Source organism: Balaenoptera borealis (genome assembly GCF_965194805.1).
Source record: "Balaenoptera borealis genome assembly, chromosome: 15".
NCBI lineage: Eukaryota > Metazoa > Chordata > Mammalia > Artiodactyla > Balaenopteridae > Balaenoptera > Balaenoptera borealis.
The window spans coordinates 53,284,953-53,306,589 of NC_138871.1; the positions used below are offsets into that span (position 1 = coordinate 53,284,953).

General features: G+C 42.1%; 1 protein-coding gene across 1 annotated transcript in view; it reads right to left on the reverse strand.

Annotated features, from left to right (window-relative positions):
* Positions 1-21,637, reverse strand: part of RHOQ (ras homolog family member Q) — a 37,338-nt gene that overhangs the window by 6,925 nt on the left and 8,776 nt on the right. Inside the window, exon 3 of the mRNA XM_082358344.1 lies at positions 116-280. Coding sequence (XP_082214470.1) covers positions 116-280 — 165 coding nt within the window. The remainder of the gene's footprint in view (positions 1-115; positions 281-21,637) is intronic.

Genomic DNA, 21,637 nt, shown 5'->3' on the forward strand with positions numbered 1-21,637 from the left:
GAGATTAAACATATATTATCTCATTTGCTAAACCTTAGGGCCATTTGTCTGAGAGCAACACCACAGGCAGGCCACAGAGGTTATTCTTAAATGGGTAAAATCAAAGCAGACATACCTGAGTTCCTATTAATAAAAAGGGTACATTTGGTGCGTATTCCTTAAGTTCTGGTACCCACTCCTCTTTCACATTTTGAAATGAGGCTGGATTTACCACAGAGAAGCATATAAGGAAGACATCAGTCATTGGATAAGATAAAGGCCTCAGACGATCATAGTCTTCCTAAGGAAGAAAGAAAAACCTCATTATTTCCATTTCTAGAGTTTACTAACAAACATGTACATTAGAGTAGATGGTCAAAGAAGCAAAGTCAGGACTATTCCACAAATGGAATGTATGGCATACTACAAAAAACAACATAATTCCATTGGTCTTTGCTATTCTTCCTTTGGAAGCTCTGAACACCACTGGGGTAAAAATATGACAATATCATTAACGTCTACAATGAAACTTTGAGAAAATACATTGTGATGACGAGAGTTGTCACTGGAAGCATTTTTAACTGAAAAGTTTGCACACAGAATTGATTGTAGCTAGATGTTTAAGTATAGTCATTTATAATAATATTATATACTGAATGTTCACTATGTTATTAAACATATGATCCATATGCTCTCTCATGTATTACTTATTTAATCCTTGTAAAAACTATATGACATAAGAATCATTATCTCTATGTTGCATTTGTGTAAACTGAGGCAACAGAAATTAAATAACTTGTGTAAGGAAGTATATAGCAAGTAAAGGAGATGGGATTCAAACCCTGGCAGTTTCACTTCAGAACCTATGCCTTAACCACTATACATCTTCACTGAGACCTTAAATCTTTGCTTTCCCTGTTTATATAGTTTTCTTAATTTTTTTTTTTTTGTGTGTGTGTGTGTGTGCATATGCATGTTTGTGTGAAAATTTAACGATAGAAACATACTGAGTAAATCCACAAAATCCCCCTTCCTCTCCAATTTCCATTCCTTTCCTGAAATGTAGATTTTTCATATGTATCTTTCCAGTTATTTTCTGTGCGTGTATATGCCTACAACTGTACATATTTAAACATCTGTACACAGACGAAAACCGTGCAACCCATGTTGTTCTGCACCTTTCAGTATGTCTTGGACATGGTTCCAGAACGGAATACGTTAGACTGCCATATTATTTTATTTTTTTATTTAAGTATAGTTGATTTACAATGTTGTGTTAGTTTCAGGTGTACAGCAAAGTGATTCAGTTATATATATATGTATGGGTGTGTGCATATATATATATATAAAATATACATATATATATATATATGCACACACACATATCTATTCTTTTTCAGATTCTTTTCCCTTATAGGTTATTACAAAATATGACTTCCATATTTAAACTGCTGCTTCACATTTTATAGAAGGGCTGTACTATTGATGGCTGTTTTAGCATCTCTCCATCACAAAAGACAGTGAAGATCCTGTTTCATTTAGATTATTTCCTATGACACAAAATTCTACTCGCTTACATTTTTGTGAGTGAATAGTCAGGATTCCATTTTTGTCAGGGCTAGCCTCTCATCTGGTTTCAAGGAAACTTTATTTTTGGCCTAAGCCACCACCCCTCTTAAATGACCTGCTTCACTACTAGAACTGCATGAATGTGGAATTAAAGGCATATTAAAAACATCTTCCACTCAGAGTTTCAGGTAGTATTTCTCTCATGGGACAATTTTCCTTTCATGTCATCTTCTGACATTTTTCTTACTACAATGTTACACTCCAATTCATATCATTATCTCAAACTCTTGACTTTGGAGTTAACCCTCCTGTTTTTCTGCGATGCTTTTGAAGGGCACATCTGCAGTTTGGAGCCAAGGGCATTGAAAGATTTCTCAAGTGTTGGCTCAGGACAAGACAGGAAATGCCATCCCCAATCTTCTTTAGCGTTTATTTTTAAAAGTGGAGGCCTCTAATTGGTTTCGAATAAAGCAGTGCTCTGGTGTTAAGAAATGATTAATAAAGAGATCACGCAAAATGGGTATGAAACATGCTGGCACCCCAGTCAGTTACAAGAGGACTATTATCAAAAGTATAACATGTTTTAAAAATAAGTTTGAGTGTTAAATAGTACAATTTGGTGAATTAAGTATACTTCTTGTACTCTACTGCCTATTTCAAACTGCATGCCGAGAAGAATAATTAAAGAGACAGTATTTGATCTTAGCATTCTACCTGGCAACTACCTAGCAGTTTGTTCCTGAGCAAACTTGCACACGGCACGGTCAGGGAATGGGGGGCTCTTACTACAAACCTCTCCTCATCCATATTTCGAGATCCAGTTTTCACAGAATTAGAAATGAGGATACTATCTCATAGGATTATGAGGAATAAATGAGATATTGCAACTAAAGCACTCAGCAGAGTGTCAAGCACATAAAAGAACTCTTCCAACTCTTTAACGTAAATTCTTCATCCCACGGGAAACTCGTTCTCCTATTCTCTGCCAATCCACGCAGGGTCCCATCAGTGGCAAATCAGCCCTGGCTCTGCATTATTCTCTCTCCAACCACAGGGAAGAAACTCCTTTAGTGAAAAATAAAATTTTCTACTCTGGCATTAAAACACACAAATCAAACTGAGGTCTCTTGAGGACAGTATAATTTTCAGATTTATAAAAGAGAATGATATATTATTACTGTACTAATTAGTCATTTGGGGGACTCGAGAGCCTTAAGACTATTTAAAATGTAATAAAAAAAAAAACCACACATTTTTTAAGAAAATCAAATTGGATTTTTTTAATGAAAATTTTACCTCATCAGGGAAATAGAAAGTGCACTCTTTCTCTGGGAGGGTATTACAAGAAATAAAAAGCAAGTGAATGCAAAGTTCTCTAGAAATGCTTAATATTCAAATATTCATCCAAACATTCTATAGAACATAAGTCTATTGTACAGATTCCTTTCATAACCATAGTGCATACTGATTTTCCTTGAGAGACATGTGGGCACAAAGGAAGGGAACTAGACTAATCATTTCTAGATTTGTTAAACTGTAGATTTTTGTTGGAATAGTTAAAATGTGAAGAATTGGGGTTAAAAAAAAAAGACAAGTGTGTTTAGAACTCCTTGGAAAGAAATGTTACTTCTTAAGTCTGAACCATCTAAAATGAACTCCTTCTGCCTGTAATCTCCAGCTAAACAATTGGCAGTGATTATCAGAATGAGACCTTTCTGCTTCCATCCAGCCTGAGTAATTAGAAGTCTAATAATAGATAGCAAATTAAAAAAATAAACAATCCCCTGTGCATACTGTACCCTGCATCATATACAATTGTTTATATCTACTGTGTAATATCTTGAGTGAACTTAATGTGAAATTTTAGATTTGGGGATAAATAAATTGAGGCATACAATTCTTTCCTCCCCAGCTATATATTTAAAATTTGACAACACAAAGAAAGTTAAATGCGGAACTGCCCTTTCTTTTAAAAGAATTCCTCAAAGCCAATTCCCTAGTGTCCTCCTAATTAAGAAATCAATTGTATTTTAGTCCAAAAAAATTTTTTTAAAGGTAGATATTTAAACATTTCAGCCTGGTAACTGAAATGTTCTCAGTGTATTAAAGACAACTGTCTTACATCAAAACCATAAAAAACAATGGTGAATTTGGTCAACAGGATTGTTGAACTGCTTAGTAAAATCTTTAGCTTCTTAGCAATTGGCTAAGTACCAGCGGGATCCATTTTTTTACAGTGTATCCTGGTAGCTTAGTGATTAGGCTCTCCGTTCTCATCAGGAGTGCCTGATCTGTGAGGATGACAAGCTTCACCCTTCAACAATATCACACGCTGACAATCTGACAAGAAGAGTCCACAGACAATAAGAGACCAACGAAATGTGCACTGAGAGGAGACAAAACACCTTCAGGTGCAACAGAGAACTGTAGCAAATGGCCATCAGTCAGGAGACCCCTTTTATGCCCAGCTCAGTCAGCAGCCCAGAAGTGTGCCCATTTCTGTACCACCTTTGTTCCCTTGGCATGGACCTGGGTGCTCCCTCCCACTTTAGTGACTTCTGTTTAAAATACATGTTTTTGTACCACAATATTCATTGCAGCTCTATTTACAATAGACAGGACATGGAAGCAACCTAAGTGTCCATTGACAGATGAATGGATAAAGAAGATGTGGCACATATATACAATGGAATATTACTCAGCCATAAAAAGAAACGAAATTGAGTTATTTGTATTGAGGTGGATGGACCTAGAGTCTGTCATACAGAATGAAGTAAGAAAGAGAAAAACAAATACCATATGCTAACACATATATATGGAATCTAAAAAAAAAAAAAAAAAATGGTCGTGAAGAACCTAAGGGCAAGACAGGAATAAAGACGCAGAGATGCAGACCTACTAGAGAATGGACTTGAGGACACGGGGAGGGGGAAGGGTAAGCTGGGACAAAGTGAGAGAGTGGTAGTGTATATATGGACATATATACACTACCAAACATAAAATAGGTAGCTAGTGGGAAGCAGTCGCATAGCACAGGGAGATCAACTCGGTGCTTTATGACCAGCTAGAAGGGTGGGATAGGGAGGGTGGGAGGGAGGGAGATGCAAGAGGGAAGAGATATGGGGATATATGTATATGTATAACTGATTCACTTTGTTGTAAAGCAGAAACTAACACACCATTGTAAAGCAATTATACTCCAATAAAAATGTTTAAAAAAATAAAATACATGTTTTTAGAACGTGTACACCTATTTAAAATACTTATCCAAAATATGTACTTTAGGCAAAATCACTCACGTTGGGTGGTACAGGCCTTGCCATGCTTTTTGTGATATTCTATCACACAACTGGTCACTGAAAATCAATTAGCGAAGATGTTTTGAGATCACACTGCATGGAAGATGTTCTAAGGACACGTACACACAAATAAAAGAAATGATCGTCCCCTCGTCCCCTTTGGAGCTTATAGTTTAGTTGGGAATTCAAGACATGTACATAGAAAAAGACAGATACAACAATGGGAGAGTGTAAATTGGAGCAGGTGAATATATAAATGCTTAATCAAAGAAACATTAATAAGCACCTACTGAGACAGGTTGGGACCTGGGAACCTTTGCTACAGTGCTGCAATGCTTGCGCCTGAATAAACCTCTCCTGGAGCAACAAGATACAAAGAAACTATATGAGACTAAAAATAACTGTGTGCATGTGCAGTTGGGGCAAATTCTGGACCCAAAAGAGATCAATACAAAGAGACCAAAAAACCCAACTGCCACTTTTGAAGAGCCTGGAGCAAAAACAGGGGGTCAGGAGGAAAAGCAGGGTACTGCGCATGCCCCCTGCACACACCACCACCACCAGAGGGGTGGGAAAAACACCTAAGCCACCCCTCCAGCCCAACCCCTGGACACACCCCTACCCTCACCCCATGTAAGGAACAAGCTCGCCCCTGCTCAGCGAGTGAGCAAGCAAGGAAACCTGTTGTTTGTTCTCGATAGCTCCCTCCTGCTGCAGCAGGGGCCCCAATAAAGCCTTGCCTGAATCTCTTGTTTGGCCTCTAGTCAATTTCTATTGATTGGGGAAGGCCAAGAACCCTGGTTGGTATCACTACTATGTGCCCAGAATGTGCAACCATCAGGGAAATGAAGGAAGGCCAAGATTCAGATCCTTTCTGACTTGTAAAACAATTTAAACATTTGCAAAGCTCTCATAAGATACCTGTATGTTAAAAATATGGCAACGAGCACGAATGAGCAAGAGTACCCATGGTGTGCCCGTGCACCTCACTAGAACTTTGTAGACCTCAAAGCCACAGCCTAGAACAGAAGAAGAAACTGTGGTGCTGATGAGAGAACATGCTTAAAGTTGGCACTGAGGAGGAAGAATTGATAAGTTGGAAGAGACAAAAACATAACGGTTTCTGCTCTTAGGGAGTTCACAGCAAGGGAGACAAATGTATGCAGACATTGTATTACAAGTCAGAATGTGGTGAAAACCAAGGGTAGTAATTAGGGGACTCTAAAAAAAGACTTTTAGAAGAGGTGGCATTTGGGTTGGGCCTTACAGAACGGAGAGGATTGGAACATATATGACCTACTAGCATGTGGCCTTGGTCAAGTCACTTATTTCTTAGAGCCTTTGTTTATCAGTCTGTAAAATGGGAGATTATCAACAAGTGCTTTGAAGACTATAAAGTGCTATAAGAATATATCATGCCTCCGAATAATCCAGGACGTTACTTTGATTCAGAAAGGTTATTATCAAAACCTGTAAGAGTTTTCCTCTGTAACAACCTAGAAAAAGTGGGACCACAATTGAAAAATTCTTTAACAGACAAGCCCCAGACATCTAAAGTCTAAAACAGCTTCTGACTACTTTGAGATATATAAAATGTAAGGCAACTAAGTAAGAATGTCCCTGACAACTGGTGGCTTGTGGTAAATGAATGAGTAGTAATCTCCATCTGAAACATCTGTTTCTGGTGAGAAGCCTAAAATAGGTATCAGGCATGGCTTTTGAATCACTCTAACCCCTAAAAGGTGCTATACTAAAGCCAAGAGGACACATGGACTGAAGCTAGCTTCTGAAGATGAAGTGTTTTGTCAGAAATCTTATAAATTATCAACATTTCTTCAATAATTCTTGGTAACAGTAGTCTATGAAACCTCATTTTTTTGTGTTGTCCTTTTGTCACTTTCAAGTTCATTTTTCATATTTAACTTTGTGAAATATCACCTTTCACCCCCTTAAAAATAACTGTTTTTCAAGGAAGCTGGGTTGGGTTCTTTTGTGGAATATTTTGGTAAGTTTGGTTCAAAATGCATCAATGATGAGTTTATTGAATTTACCTACCACTCTCCTGCTACAGGTGGACTAAAGAAAATTTGGGGAGGAGAATTTTTTTTAAGTGCTAGAAATTCCTAAAAGGTCATTGTTTTTCAAAAACTTTAAAAATATTTAACTTTTTTTCCTTCCTTTTTTCTTTCCTTCCTTCCTTCCTTTCCTTTTTTTAAAATCTCTGTTCAGTTGTGAGATGGTATTTACTTATCATGAGCCTGATTAGCTCTTGGTAAAAGAATTCTTGAAACTGAAGGTTCAGCTTCTAACTTTAAGCAACTGTCATCTTCATATATTTTGATTAGAATAAGTCCATCTCCCAGTTAATTTATTAATTATTTAGCAGCTAGTGGACCAGATCTTTGCCTTCTTTTCCATTATTATCTTCCTTTTGGCTGCCTGACTTATTATAACTCCTGTTTAGGTTAGCTGGAGAAAAAAAAAAAGAGAGAGAGAAAAGTTTAAATGTGCGGTAGCAGAAAGACGACCAGCTGGAGAACTGGTTCTGCCATTATCTAACCGTGTCTCATGAACCTGCACTTCCTCATCTCTAAAAGGAGAGGACTGAACTAGATCACCACGTCACATGGTCAAAAACGCTCAAACTAACACTTTTTACCCTTGTGAGCAGCCCTAGTAACAGATTTAATGTGGGTGGAGGTTTAAACTACTGCATAAAAATTGAGTTTTAGGATACTGTTTTATCTAAGCTGACCCCCCAAGGCAGAGGATCAAGACTTAGCTAAATATGGCCCTTCGGCAAGCTTCATTTCCCCATCTGTGAGGGGAGAATAAATATAGCATACACATGTTAAGATAAATGAGAGAGCTGGTCAAGTGTTTTGAGCTCTTCAACAGACAAGCCTGACTTTCCAAAAAAAGACAAACCACAACTTCAGAGCCAGTCCAATTTCTTTTGTGCATGGTGAGATGACTTCCTTCATTGTAAAGGATTTAAGAGCTGCAAATCTACATTGTCTGGAGCTATAATTGCAAGTCTCTTTCACTAAAACAGAGGTCAGCTGGCCTAAGGCATGCAGAAGGAAGGTCAATGTCAGGTCACACTTCTGTGCAGTGTACTCCTTTCCTAACTTTTTTTGGTACAAATTTCATGTTGATGGAATAGTCATGCATTCTTTTATTTCAACAAATATATGCCCACTAGGTGCTGAACACAGTGTACTCCAGTGAGAAACAGACGTGGACCCTGCCCTCGTGGAATTCATGGTACAACAGAGGAGAGGCAAGTGCCTCCCCACTAGGGCAGGACTACTCTAGGTCCAGGGGACACTGTGGAAATGCGGGAGGTATTTTTGAGCGTCAACACGAATGGGGGAACTCTACCAGCATTTAGGGGTGGGAGCCAGGGTGCTACCTGACCTGTGTAGTGAAAAACAGTCCTGGGTCCTGCATGATTGATGAGTGTACCTCTAGGCACTGAATGACTATGAAAAGCCCTTTTATAATGACCTGAATCTAGGATCTATCTCTGTTGTATATTAGTAGAAAGGTAGATTTACTTGATGTTGTTCAAACATTACAGGAGTTGCTTACCACTGCAGAAAATTGCACACCACTGGCAATATTGCTCTTAGTACCCTAACTCACTAAAACACAAACCCGTTGGTCAACTTTTAGAGCTATTGCATTCGTGGTTGTTCACCTGACTACTTCATTATGATTTCTGAGTACTCAGCCCTGGGAACTTAGGAATTTAATACTGAAATAACTATTTTTATTATGAATTACTTTCCTTTTATTTTTCCTTCCTATTACTGCCAGGATGTTATATTGATTTAAAATGATATATACAGAAAGGTTATATTAGCTATAGATTTCATTTGAAGATGAGTATAGGAGAAACATGTTATAAAAATTGTTATCAAAGGGGGGAATGGATCTAATATACTAGAGGCACTGAGTCAGGTATTTAACAAATTGGGACAAAAATGATTATAAATGCAAACTGGGATAGGTGCTGTGAAGGAAAACAGCCAGGAGAGAGAGAATAACCAGGACGACCAGCTTCAGTCTGGGTGGTCTGGAAAGACCTCTCGGAGGGAGCGACGTCTAACCTGAGATGTGAGGGATGCTTTGAGAAGCCAGATATAGGACAGTAGGGGCAAAAGGCCCAAGGCAGAAAAGCCCTGACAGATGCCTCCAGGGAGACTTCTGGAATAATCCAGGGTTCAGCTTGTGCAGCTGGATGGATAATGTCTTTTACAGGGATGAGGAAGACTGAGGGTGGAGAAGCACATTAGGGAGAAAACTCAAGAGGCCAATTTTGGGCATGTTAAGCTCGAGATGTTGAGTAGACAGTGGGAAAAGAATATCTGGAGGAGCTCTCTGCCTCTGAGTTCCAGACCCAGCTCTAGATGCCTCCTCTTGGCTGAACCAGAAGTATCTCAAATTCAACATTTCTAAACTAAAGTCACTTCTTCCCCCTCAAATCTGCAAGTCCTGTTGAGTTCACCGTCTCATGAAAAGACATCACCACTCCATCAGGATCAAACCATAACCCTGGGAGTCCTCAGTATCAACCCCAAACACAAAGTAAGTCAATCACTTGCCCAGCCAGTCTGTTCTTCCCTCTCCACACTCCTCACCTGGGCAGCTCCTACTCATCTTTCAAGCTTTGGTCTAAAAATCTCTTGGTCCAACAAACCTTCTCCAAACCCCCAATTCAGATCAAGGTCCCTCTGTAACACCTTCTCCTGTCGTCCCATTTCTTACACTGTAATACAATTGCCTCTTTTCTTATCTGTATCCTCCACAGGACTCTGTGAGGGCAGAGGACTACTCTTCAAAGTCTGGTTTATAGTAGCTGCTTATTAAATTCTTGCTGAATGAATAAGGGTAGTGTGTGGGAGATGAAGTCAGAAGGGCAAACCGCAGCCAGATCACGGTGGCCTGCACCTCCTTTACCGGCTGCAAAGCTGGAGATGGTGGATAAAGCGTCTGAATCCTCCACTAACAGATGAATTTCTCAGGTTGTAGTTACCACTTTCAGCCAAGATTCCAACTGCCTCCTAAGATCAGGGCCCTTTCTCTGTCCAACCCACCTTCCTGAATAATAAGGTGAGCTCTAAGGAGCAGAGCCTCAGACTGAGCAATTCTTCCAGCATTTTAGTTCCTGCTACTGTTTTTCACCACCACGTTTTTTCCATTGTCTTGACATTTGTTTTACCTAGGATGGAGGATATCATTGACTGTCTACCTGGCATCATTCTCCTACTTGTTCTTTCTTTCCAAAACTGATTTAGTTCAAGACCCACCACTCCTCTATCCAGACACATACCCCTGGGAACCCTGACCCCATATTTAGCTTAAAGAATTCCTGGTTGGATTTAAGCCAATCATGGAGTTTCATTCCCTACCCACTGGCCAAAGTCACTGGTTCCTAGGTGGGCACATGATCCAAGTAGTCCAATCAGAATGAAGTGGTCCCTGGATTATCCAAGGGGCTCATTCTCTGCTCCCTGGCCAAAGCACAGGCATACCTCATTTTATTGCGCTTCAGTTTATTGCACTTCGCAGATACTGCATTTTTTACAAATTGAAGGTATGTCGCAACCCTGCAGTGAGCAAGTCTGTCGGTGCCATTTTTCCAACAGCATTTGCTCACCTCATGTCTATGTGTCACACTTTGGTAATTCTCGCAATATTTCAGGCCTTTTTAAAAAATCGTTATTATATTTGTTATGGTATCAGTGATCTTTTTTTTTAAAGATTTTTTTTTTGATGTGGACCATTTTTAAAGTCTTTATTGAATTTGTTACAATATTGTTTCTGTTTTCTGTTTTGGTTTTTTGGCTGTGAGGCATGTGGGATCCTAGCTCCTCCACCAGGGATTGAACCCACACCCGCTGCATTGGAAGGTGAAGTCTTAACCACTGGACCGTCAGGGAAGTCCCTGATCAGTGATCTTTGACGTTACTACTATGAACTCACTGAAGGCTCAGGTGATGGTTAGCATTTTTAAGCAATAGTTTTTAATTAAGGTATGCACTTTTTCTTTAGACATAATGCTTTTGCACACTTAATAGACTACTGTATAAACATAACTTTCACATGCACTAGGAAAGCAAAAAATTCATATGCTCACTTTATTGCGATATTCACTTTATTGCATGGTCTGAACTCGCAGTATCTCTGAGGTGTGCCTGATATTGGTTCCTGGGTGAGCACAAGATCTAAGTAGTGCAATCGGCATGAAGTAGTCCCTAGATTACTGAAGGTAGCTCTTTCCTCACCCCTTCTTCTCCTTCTGCTGTTCCTCCTCCCTTTCTCTGTCTCCCTCTCTCTCCCTCCACCCCTCACTCAGTATGGAAGGATTTGCTACTCACTGGCCCCATCTCTGCAGCTCATGGAGACTATTCAGGGATCCCACTACATTGGCCGGTGCTGTGGTCCCTGTATCACAGGGGAGTAGATGCTGCCCAGGGCCAGCTATTTGGAGGCAGGCATATATATGTACCAGGCCTGACACTTCCAGGGGAACAGCCCTCTTACCCTTTTAATGCTTGAGCTACAGAGGACCCTTGGGCACTGTGGATTCAGGTCACCTGGGCTTCCCATGCAGCGAGGGCACCAACATAGAACGAGGAGTTACAGATGGGCCAAATGCAGAGGAAACACCATTTTCCTCCACTGTGGACTAACACCTACCTTCTTTGCCTCTGAGGCTGAGGAAGAGGCTTACAATGACTGAAGTCTCTCACTGGCAGACACCCTTAAACACAGACTTCTAATACACTAAGAACAGGCAGTCAAGCGGCGAGAGAAGCCTCAGGAACTACCCTCTGATTAAGTCTGAAATGCTGGTTTTCTCCATGCCCACTAGAGAGAGCCACACTGCATGGAGGAGTTAACCATGACTAGCAAACCCATTTGGAATCTGAGGTCTTGGACCACACTCCTTGGCCAAAGACACAGGACAGGCAGACGAGGGAGGGAGGCTTCTGGGCAGGTAGGCAAAATCAGGATGACCTAATGCGGTTCACAAATACATTTTCACAGAACAGACCCTTTAGAAAGTACACACAATTTCTGTTGGGGTGATGAAAATGTTCTGGAACTCGACAGAGGTGGAGGTTGTGCAACATTGTGAAAGTACTAAATGTCACTGAATTGTACACTTAAAAATGATTAATTTTATGTTGTGTGAATTTCACCTTAATTTAAGGAAAATACACATAGGTCCACAAGTATGCCAAGTTGGGTCCTCATGGGCACCCACATACATGGCGTGCACAAACACACACACACAGATTTCTTTGAAATTCAGAGAGGTGCTTGCACGTGGCAGAAATACCCTTTCCCTGAAGGGAGTCCCTGGCAGAAATACCCAAGCCATCCACTCCTCAGGACCTGCATTCATCACCGTGACACGCTTCCACATTGTGGAGCACGGCTTACCCTCCTTCGGGCATGTCTCATACCCCCTACTCTGCCTCTTCTGCATCACCCACTTCATCTTCTCCCCTCCAGCTCTGGCCTTCTTGTGCTACAGGAGGCTCCCAGCAGAGCTCTTTTCCAGGCTTATTAACGAGTCACCGCATTACGTTACTCTAGCCTTATTTTGCTTCACAGCACAGAGAGCCTTGCTCCTGGCTTTCACGCTAGCCCAACTTTCCCACCAAACCTTCACCATCAGCCTATGAGATAGGGCAGCTCCCACTTTACTGATGAGGAAATTGAGGCTCAGAGAAACTCATCCAACTTGTCCAAAGTTACAGGACAGTTGGGCAGAAGTGAGGCAGGAAGGCAGTTCTCCAATCAACTAGTTTAGGACCCCCTGGCCCCTTTGCTCTAAGCAAGCAGTAGGTCATAGGTTTTAGACGCAGACCTTTTAAATAAATCTTTGAATCATAGTTTTACTGGCTATGTGGCTCCAGGCAAGTTACTTACCGCTTCCGTTTCCTTCATCTGTAAAATGGACTAAACTATTGGAAGATGAAACGCGCTAGCGTGGAGCCTGTGTGGTGGCTGCGAGCTTATCGCCACGCCCAGTCGTGCTCCTTAGCTCTTAAGTTTCAGCAGATGCGGCAAAGAGGAATAAATTGGTGGAAAAGGAGGACTGAGGGTAAAAGCGACTTTGTGAAAAACACTGAGAAATGTGGTTGCTTACTAAGTGCGTACGTTTCCATGGCGGGCAAGGACTGAAGTCAGGAATTTTATTAACACAACTGAAGAGAACTAAACTAATATACCCCAAATGTATTTTTGTGAAACAATGGTTCACGAGACCTGAGAACTGAAAAAGAATCATCATGCACGTGGGCTTTGATGTGGCCGCCCGGCCCTCGCCGCCAGGCCCGCCCTCTCTGCCCAGTGCTGCACACAGCACGGGCAGTTTTCAGCTGCTGCCTGTAAAAGGTTCACTGGACCCACGTTTGTACGAGCATCCCCGTGCTCCCAGAAGCTCAGCCAATCCAGGAGCTGGACTTCCCACCACAGAGAACCTGGCTAGGAAGATGTGACATTGACCAAAACAAACTGGGAGCCCATGAAACAAAATCAAAAAGAAGCAACACTATGGGCAGACAAGGAAACAATGACCGCGGTCATTCCAGGGGTTTCGAACGTCCATTCTCTTCTGCGTATCCTCATAAAACCCTTGGAGGCAGTGTGGGGACAGCAGCTATCATCCCCCCATCTGGGGTGGAGGGCAGCAGCTGAGGCCAGGGCCGTCGGTGAAGTGCAGGCGAGACTGTGGCTGGAGCAGTTGGGCGGGTCAGGGTGGAGGTGGAGGCGGTTTTCAACCATAGCAGGTGTGGACCATAGAGCCCGGTCAAGCTGCACAGGAACCTGTGAGGTTCCAGCTCTCAGCCCTGCCCGGTGTAACCCAATAAGCTGAGTCCTTTCCAAGCCCACACAGCCCCTTTAGGGAGTCTGCTGCTTCCTGGAAAATCAAACAGCACACATCTCCCTTCAGAGAGCCACTAGCTTAGTTAAGCAATCTAGTAAGACCCTGGCAGCAGGGGAAGTCACTAATTCAATGACTTACAGATCAGGAGCCTGCGGGCCTGGTCTGAGGTCCAGTGCAGCTCTCATGGGCTGCGCGTGTAACTCATACAAGTAATTTCAGTGTGCCTGTTTTCTCATCCGTTAAAACAAAGGCAGGGGGAGGGGTGGATAATATCACCTACCTCAGAGGTTGTTGTTATGATTAAATGGGATAAACAGACCCAGAGAAGGCCTCTGATGTAGGCACGAGATTAATGACAAGAGACACATATGCTAAGTGCCACAGGAATTCACAGGAGTATGTCTACCACCTGAGGACTAGAAAAGGCTGCATGGAATACCTGTTCCACCCATGTCCTGTCCCCACCCCAAACCCACACACTCATGCCACCTCCTCACCTAGGAAAACAGTCCTGACCCTCCCCCACCCCCATCCCCAGAGCTGGAAGTGCCCCTTCCTACCTCCCAATGTCAGTATCTGGAGGTGTAGTTAATAAATATAGGGGAACTATACTAGGACACCCTAATAATTTGACATATGGCTACATGTTGAGAATTAAATTCATGAAAATGAAACCGTAATCGTCATTAGTCATCTGCGATATGGGTCATTACTAAGAGATGACTGAGATTCTTGAAAACACCCAAATCTAATCAAGGTGATTAAAATGTAACTAAAGGAAGCTGTAACCTAATAGAATATGTTTTGGCCTGTCTGAAAAATGTTGACTTAAAAGTTATTGTCTATAGAGACTCTAAATAGAGTCTAGCAAAGGAGAAACTGCCTGATTAGAATATTTGTGTCCATCTAGCTTTGCCCAATGGTAAGACGCTAAATGTGGTGGACAAACAGATCCTGAACACTAGAAAGCCGAGCTCTCGTGTGGGAGGGGCAGTTGACCATGTGGTTCCAGGATCCAGATGAAATTCACATCTCCTCTAAGACCTTTTGCTCCAAAGCCTGAATCCCAAGAAAGCTTCTAATGAATTCATTTTCCTGGGTACCTTATGCTAAGGAAAGGCACACTGGATAACAGGCACTGAAAAGGTATCTATCACTATAGCTTTGATCTTCATATTTATGTTTTCTAACTATTAAAACAAATTGGAGAAGAATTCAGTTAAATGCTAGCCAGTTGAACACATGAATTTATCTTGATCTTTCCAAAATCCTCTGACATGTACAGTCATTAAAAAAAAAAAAAAAAAAGGCATAAAGCCACAGGAAAAGCAAACAGGGAAGGAGATAACAGCCACACAATTTTAGAAGCTAGAAAACCAAAGAGCAAGTACGAACTGATTTAGCAGACCCTGGGAGCCAGATCCTGGGCCAGCAATGAGAAGAAGTTAAGAAGCACCCGGTTCCGCACAACAGAACCCCCTAAAGGTGTGGGAGCTGGAGCAGTGTGTTCTGAAAGTGGGTTGAAGGTGGAGCCACAAACAAGAGGGCAGACTGACAGTCTGCTTATGAAGCAGTTAAACCCCAGATCTGTTTTCTATCATGATAAATACTCTCCCCGGCCCTGATGAAAGGCAGAGGATATTTATTCCCTGGAAAGGGTGGAACAGAGGGTTCCCTGGGTGGGAGGACACAGGGCCCAGTTGAACATACTGAACACACAAGGCCAGGGTACACTGAAAATTGAGATCCTTAACCTGCTGCCTCCCCTCACCTCCCAGAACAGTGGCAGCCCAGCAGGAACCACTCAGGCAGTAGAGTGGAAGATTCTTTTCTGGGGAATATGAACAGTGCAAGAGGAAGGACCAGGTTCCCCAATGAAAAGACCCAGATGAATCACCCTACAGTAGTGGTCCTCAAATGGGGGTAGAAGGAGCAAAGGCTGACGTTGCCCCAAGGGAACATTTGGCAATGTCTGGGACATTCTTGATCATCATGATCGGGGTAGGGAAGACAATAGGGATGCCGCTAAACATCCTACGGTTCACAGGACAGCACTCACAACAAACTGTCCAGCCCAAAATATCAATAGTGCTGAGGCTGAGAAACCCAGACCTTCAGTAAGGGCTAGAGTCACCCAGCCCCATGTATACACAGAGTTTCCCATTCTCCAATGCCACTCTTGTAAATATGAGTAGACACTTGAGGAACTGCCACAAAAGGCAGAGATCAAAATGAGAGACTATGCAGGGAGACAAAAATTTCAAAAAGCTATCATTAATACCCTCAGAGAAATTAGAGAAGATATTCAAACCAAAAGCAAGCCAAACCAAACTTAGAAGATGATAAAGAAAAAAAAAAAAAAGGAACATCCAAAGAACAGGAAAAGGTTCTTGAAAATTAAAAATAGAATCACATTAAAAAAAAAAAATAGAAGGGGTAGATGATAAAACTGAGGAACTCTCCCAAAAATAGAGCAAAAAGACACAGAGAAGGCAAATATAAGACAATTAGAGGACCACCCCCAAACCTCTAATATCTAAATACTGGAAGTTCTAGTGTAACAGAAGAGATTAATTGGAAGTGAAGAATAAACCAAGAAAATAAACCAAGAAAATTTCTCAGAACTGAAGGATACGGGGCCCTAGAATGAAAGGGCCCACAATAGCCAGCTACGCCCTACCCTGAAGACCATGAGTGTGAAATTCCAGAGAGGAAAAACAGGTTCCTAAAAACGAATCCAGAATCAGATTGGCATCAGACTTTTTAATAGCATAAATTGAAGCTGGAAGATGATGGAACAATGCCTTCAAAGTTCTGAAGAAAAAATGATTTCCAATCTACTTTCAAAATGTCAAGCAGGTATGAAGGAAATAAAAACATTTTCAAACATACCAGGTATCAAAAAATTTGCCTACAATGCATCTTTTCTCAGGAAACTAATAAAAAATATACTCTACCAAAATGAGGAAATAAACTATGAAGACATGAAAAATAAAAATAGGCATCTAATACAAGACACAGAGCCAAAGGGAATCCCAATAATGATGAAGGAAAATCCTAGGATGACAGCTGTGCAGTAGGCTCGAGGCAACTAGCCCAAACTGAAGCAGGTCAGTAGGCTCATGACGAATGTCTCCAAGAAGACACTGACAGAATACTTGATATGCTGGAATGCATGGAAAGGTGCGTTTAGGGTGAAATAGACAGGTGGTGAAAACTAAGCAAGGGAAGAAGCAAGATAATTAGTAACTCCAGGGAAACAAAAAGTGGCACAAAGAGGGAAAAAGTAATTATAGTACACTACATGGCTCAGCTATGCTAACACAGTGATAAAAATATAACCACTGATCAATAATCAAATGGAAATTACAATATAGCTACTGGGGATAGATGGATGGGAAGTGGAAGACATATTCAAAAGACAGCTAAAGCCTCATCATTCATGGTGTGAAGGCAATAGAGGATTTCTTTTACCAACATAAACAGCTAAGAACTGAAAGCGGTTGCCTTGGGGGAGTGGAAAAGGACTTCTCTGTAGGAAAGTGGAGAGGGATCTTTTGTTTCTCCACAACAGGATCATATAGAACTGTTGACTCTCTAAACCATCTGCATATATAACTTCAATAAAAATAAAGTGACTTTTTTTTAAATTGGAGAAAAACAGAATAAAGTATAAAGAAGTAAATTTCTACAAGTATTCAATATCACTACCTAGAGCCAACTGCTTTAACATTTTGACAATTTTGTACCAATTTTTTTCTTACACATTATACATATGCAGATTTTTCAAAGTTGTAATAATGCTATATATAGTTTTGATTCCTGTGTTTTCACACTTAACACACCACTAGCCTTTTCATATATCTTTAAATATTTGTTGAAAGCAGTTTTTAATGGCTGTGATTATTCTAATACATATCATGCTATCATTTAACAAATCCTTTTTTACTATGCATTAATGTGTTTATAATTTATCACTATTATAAATACGGTTGTGAAGAATATCATTTTATGTACATCTTTGTGTACAATGAATGTTTCCTTGGCATAAATTCATAGAAATGGATCATTGAAAATTGAAGTGTCTTTGCCAAATTAACCTCCAAATGGATTGTGTCAGTTTTTACTGAACGGTACATAGAGCATCCACTTCCCTGACTCCTGAATATCAATTTTTCCCATGTTGTTCAATTTGATAAGTGAAAAACAAAGTTTTAATTTGCATATCTTTGCATACTGTGTGTTCAGCTGGCTGTTTGCTTTTCTTCCTTGTGAGCTACTGGTTTATGGCTGGAGTCCATTTTTCCACCAAGACCACATGGTAAACAATCCTTCCACAACCTTATTTATATCCAGATCTCTATGAGTTAACACAGATCAGACCGGTGGACCTGATGATATGTGAGTGCCTCAATAAAATCAAGTCTCTGAGTCTTGATGGCCCCACTGAGGCCCTGGCTTCCTGGGAGGCTCCAGGCAAGCAGGCTAGCAATCAGGCACCCTTATGACACTCCTCACACTTTACCTTTTCTTGGCACGCCCCATATTGTTTGCATTTTGGTCATCTGTATACATCTTCTCTTCCCAATGGACTCTAAGCTCCTACAGAGAAAGAACCCTATCTGATGGATCTTCGTGTTCCTCACCTCACCTGTATTTAACAGATACTCACATATTTGATGAATAAAGACATAAGGGTGTGGATGGGGGTGGGGAGGATTATGAACAGAGGCAACAGGAGAACTGGAAGACTGAAAGGGTAGAGGGAGACCAGCCCCTACCCCTACTAGAGCTGGGGTGAAGACAGCACCAGAAGTACATGACCAGTGGTTTCCAGGGTTCGGGCAGAATGTCCATGTAATGAAGATTGACGAAAGGAATAAAAAGGACAGACAAGGATTATTCAGCCACAAAAATAAATAAAGTACTGGTATATTCTACAACACGGATGAACCTTGAAAACATGATGCTAAGTGAAAGAAACCAGACACAAAGGCCACATATTGTATGATTCCATTTATATGAAATGTCCAGAATAGGCAAATCCACAGGGTCAAAAAGTAGATTATTAGTTGCTAAGAGCTGGGGGAAGGGGAGAATGGAGAGTCACTGATTATAGGTACAGGGTTTCTTTGGGGGTGATGAGAATGATCTGGAGTTAAATAGTGGTGATGGTCGCACAACTTTGTGAATATATACAACCCACTGAATATGAATAATAATATCTCAATTTTTAAAAAGGAAAGAGGAGTAAACAAGCAGTCTGGCCCACGAGGAATTTCTGAGGAATTGCTTTGTTTATAACACCAGCTTGCCTAGACTCTGATGCTTCCACACTGCCTGGCCCAGCAGCAGGATGTCAGGGCTCCCGCTGCTTGTAACAGAGGGACACCTGACACAAAACACACTGAAGGAATCCTACAGATCCAGACTTGCTGGAGAACAGCACACATCCTGGCCAATATTTTATCCAAAGAGACCTGGCAGCCTTTCTGCTAATGGACTCCCTGAGTTAAGAAATGAGTTCTACTGTGCCTCAGCAGGCAACGCATTACACCGACCACCTATAACCTGATTTTAAAAACCTTCAATGACGTCAAGACAGAACAGAATTCCCTTTAAAATGAGCTGATGAGAAAACCAATATGGAGGTGATGTAAAGTCATGGGAGATGTTCTTTTCATGATCATCTTTCTAACAGATTCTCCTAAATCCAGCACACACCTGGTTGTGAGTTGTGCTAAGCGCTACGTGCCACATGCAGACCCCCTCTGAGGGCTTACAATCTGGGTGCTGAATAAAGATTTACACAAGAATAAAACAAAATGCTAGACTGTAGCCTATAAACGATTTTCTCAGCTGAAATTCAAAGACGGGCTTCAACCCTAAGAGGGCTGGAGTCTCAGAGGAGGAGTTCACGGGATGCCTCCTCCTCAGGACTGCTCACTTTCTGCAGGCTGGATGAAGACCAGAAGCTCCCTGCTGCTAGACAAGGCCCCTGTCTGAAGAAAGCAGGGACCCTCTCACCTCTACCCCATCCCCCATACCTGCAGAGCCAGGGAGGCCACAAGACACACCTTAACTGTGAACCCTGAACCAGCTAGCTGGGCGGGACAGCCCTTTGAAAATTACGCTGGGGTAAGTGGAATTTTAATTGAGCTGGACAATCAGAATTAAATTCCTTCTCTCAGTGGCAGCTCTTAAAGGGGGGCATACTTTGAGCCAACTCATTTATAATCCCAACCATTAGGCCATTTGAAAGAGGATGGCTTTTCTACACTGGAACAAGTTTTGAATAAAGAGAGAGCAGTAGAAAAAGAAGAAAGGAAGGAAGGGAGAGAGGAAGGGAGGAAGGGAGGGAGGGAGGAAGGAAGGAAGGGGGAATTTAAAAGTGGAGGGAAGGCAGGGGAATGGAGGAGGAGGACACTTACGCAGAAAGCCACGGTCAGCCAGAAAAGTAATCACTGCCGAGAAGGGTGTCAGTAACAGCCCTTCCTCCAACCGTCCCAGTGGGGAGTTTTAATACAAAAGGACATCATTGCCCATCTGTTGCTTTGGAACTAATTTAGCACAAACCAAACCAGCATTGTCCTCAGGGGCAGGCCTGTCACCTCCCAGAGTGCTAACCTCAGCTACGGTGAACAGAGCAGGTCTTGCGTCTCAAGTCCGTCTGGCTGCTTAATGTACGGGGGAGGACATGGCTTGGCACTTGGGCCTCTTCAAGGAAAACCCCTGGAGCCTATTGTGTGCATGGCCTTGGGCCAGACAGCACACCAGTGGAGCCAAGTGCAGCTTAAGAAGTTCTGCTTCCATTTTCTCCTGATAGTGCCTTGGCCCCATCTCCACCAGGCAGGCGAGGAAGGCAGCACCAGTGGTTGAATAATTCAGTTCATTCCAACAAACATGGAGCATCCCAACCACGCATAAAGAACTAGAGATGAGGGTGTGTGGAGGCGTGTTTGGATAGGCAGGGGTTAAAAGATGAATAAGGATTAAAAGATGGATAAGTTATGTACTTGCACTCTGGAGACAGTGTATAAGTAGAGCATGTATAGAGTGTGTGTGTGTGTGTGTGTCTGTGTGTTGTGTACTGGGGGAGGGGAGGAGGGGAGGTGGCTTGCTAAGACAAGGTATATTAAGTTCACATTCACTAATTTGGTGGCTCTGACATTTCGGCCAGTATCAGAATCACCTGGAGGGCTTGTCATACCATAGTTGTCCCAGATTTTCTGACTCCATAGGTCTGGGGTGAAGCCTAAGAGTCTGGATTTCTAACACGTTCCCAGAAGATGCATGTTGGTTTGAGGACCACATCTGAGAACCAGTGCAGTAATTCAAACCCTCACCGAGCATCTAGTACATGTAAGAATCCAATCTGAGCACTTTCTCCACCTAAAATCGACCTGGAGAACCCCAGGCTGCTGTGCCCATTCTCATCTCCTGGGAAGCACAGAACCCAGCCTCCTCTGTGCCCCCGATGAACAGGCACCCTCTCCCTTCCCCCCTCTGCTGAACTGTGAGCTCCTGGGGGCAGCGCCTGGGCCCGATCTGTCTCATAAGCCCCGCCCCTTGCACAGGTACAGGCCCAGATTTGGTGCTCAAGGAATGTTTGCTGACTGACTCAATGAGTGTTTTCATCTAGTCCTGGCAGTCACAGCGGCGGGACGCAGCCCAGGCTGTGGGACGTGGGATGTGGGAGCCCACGCGGAGGTGGTGTCAACAGGATGCTCAGGAAGGCAGGCAAAATGAGGAGTGGGTGGCAGAGGAAGTCTTTGGGTGCATATTCAGGGCATATCCCGTTGGAAGAGGGACAAACAGGTTGAAAATGGCACTTTTTACCTTAATAAGGAAACTCTTAAAGGGAGAAAAGAAAAGCCTG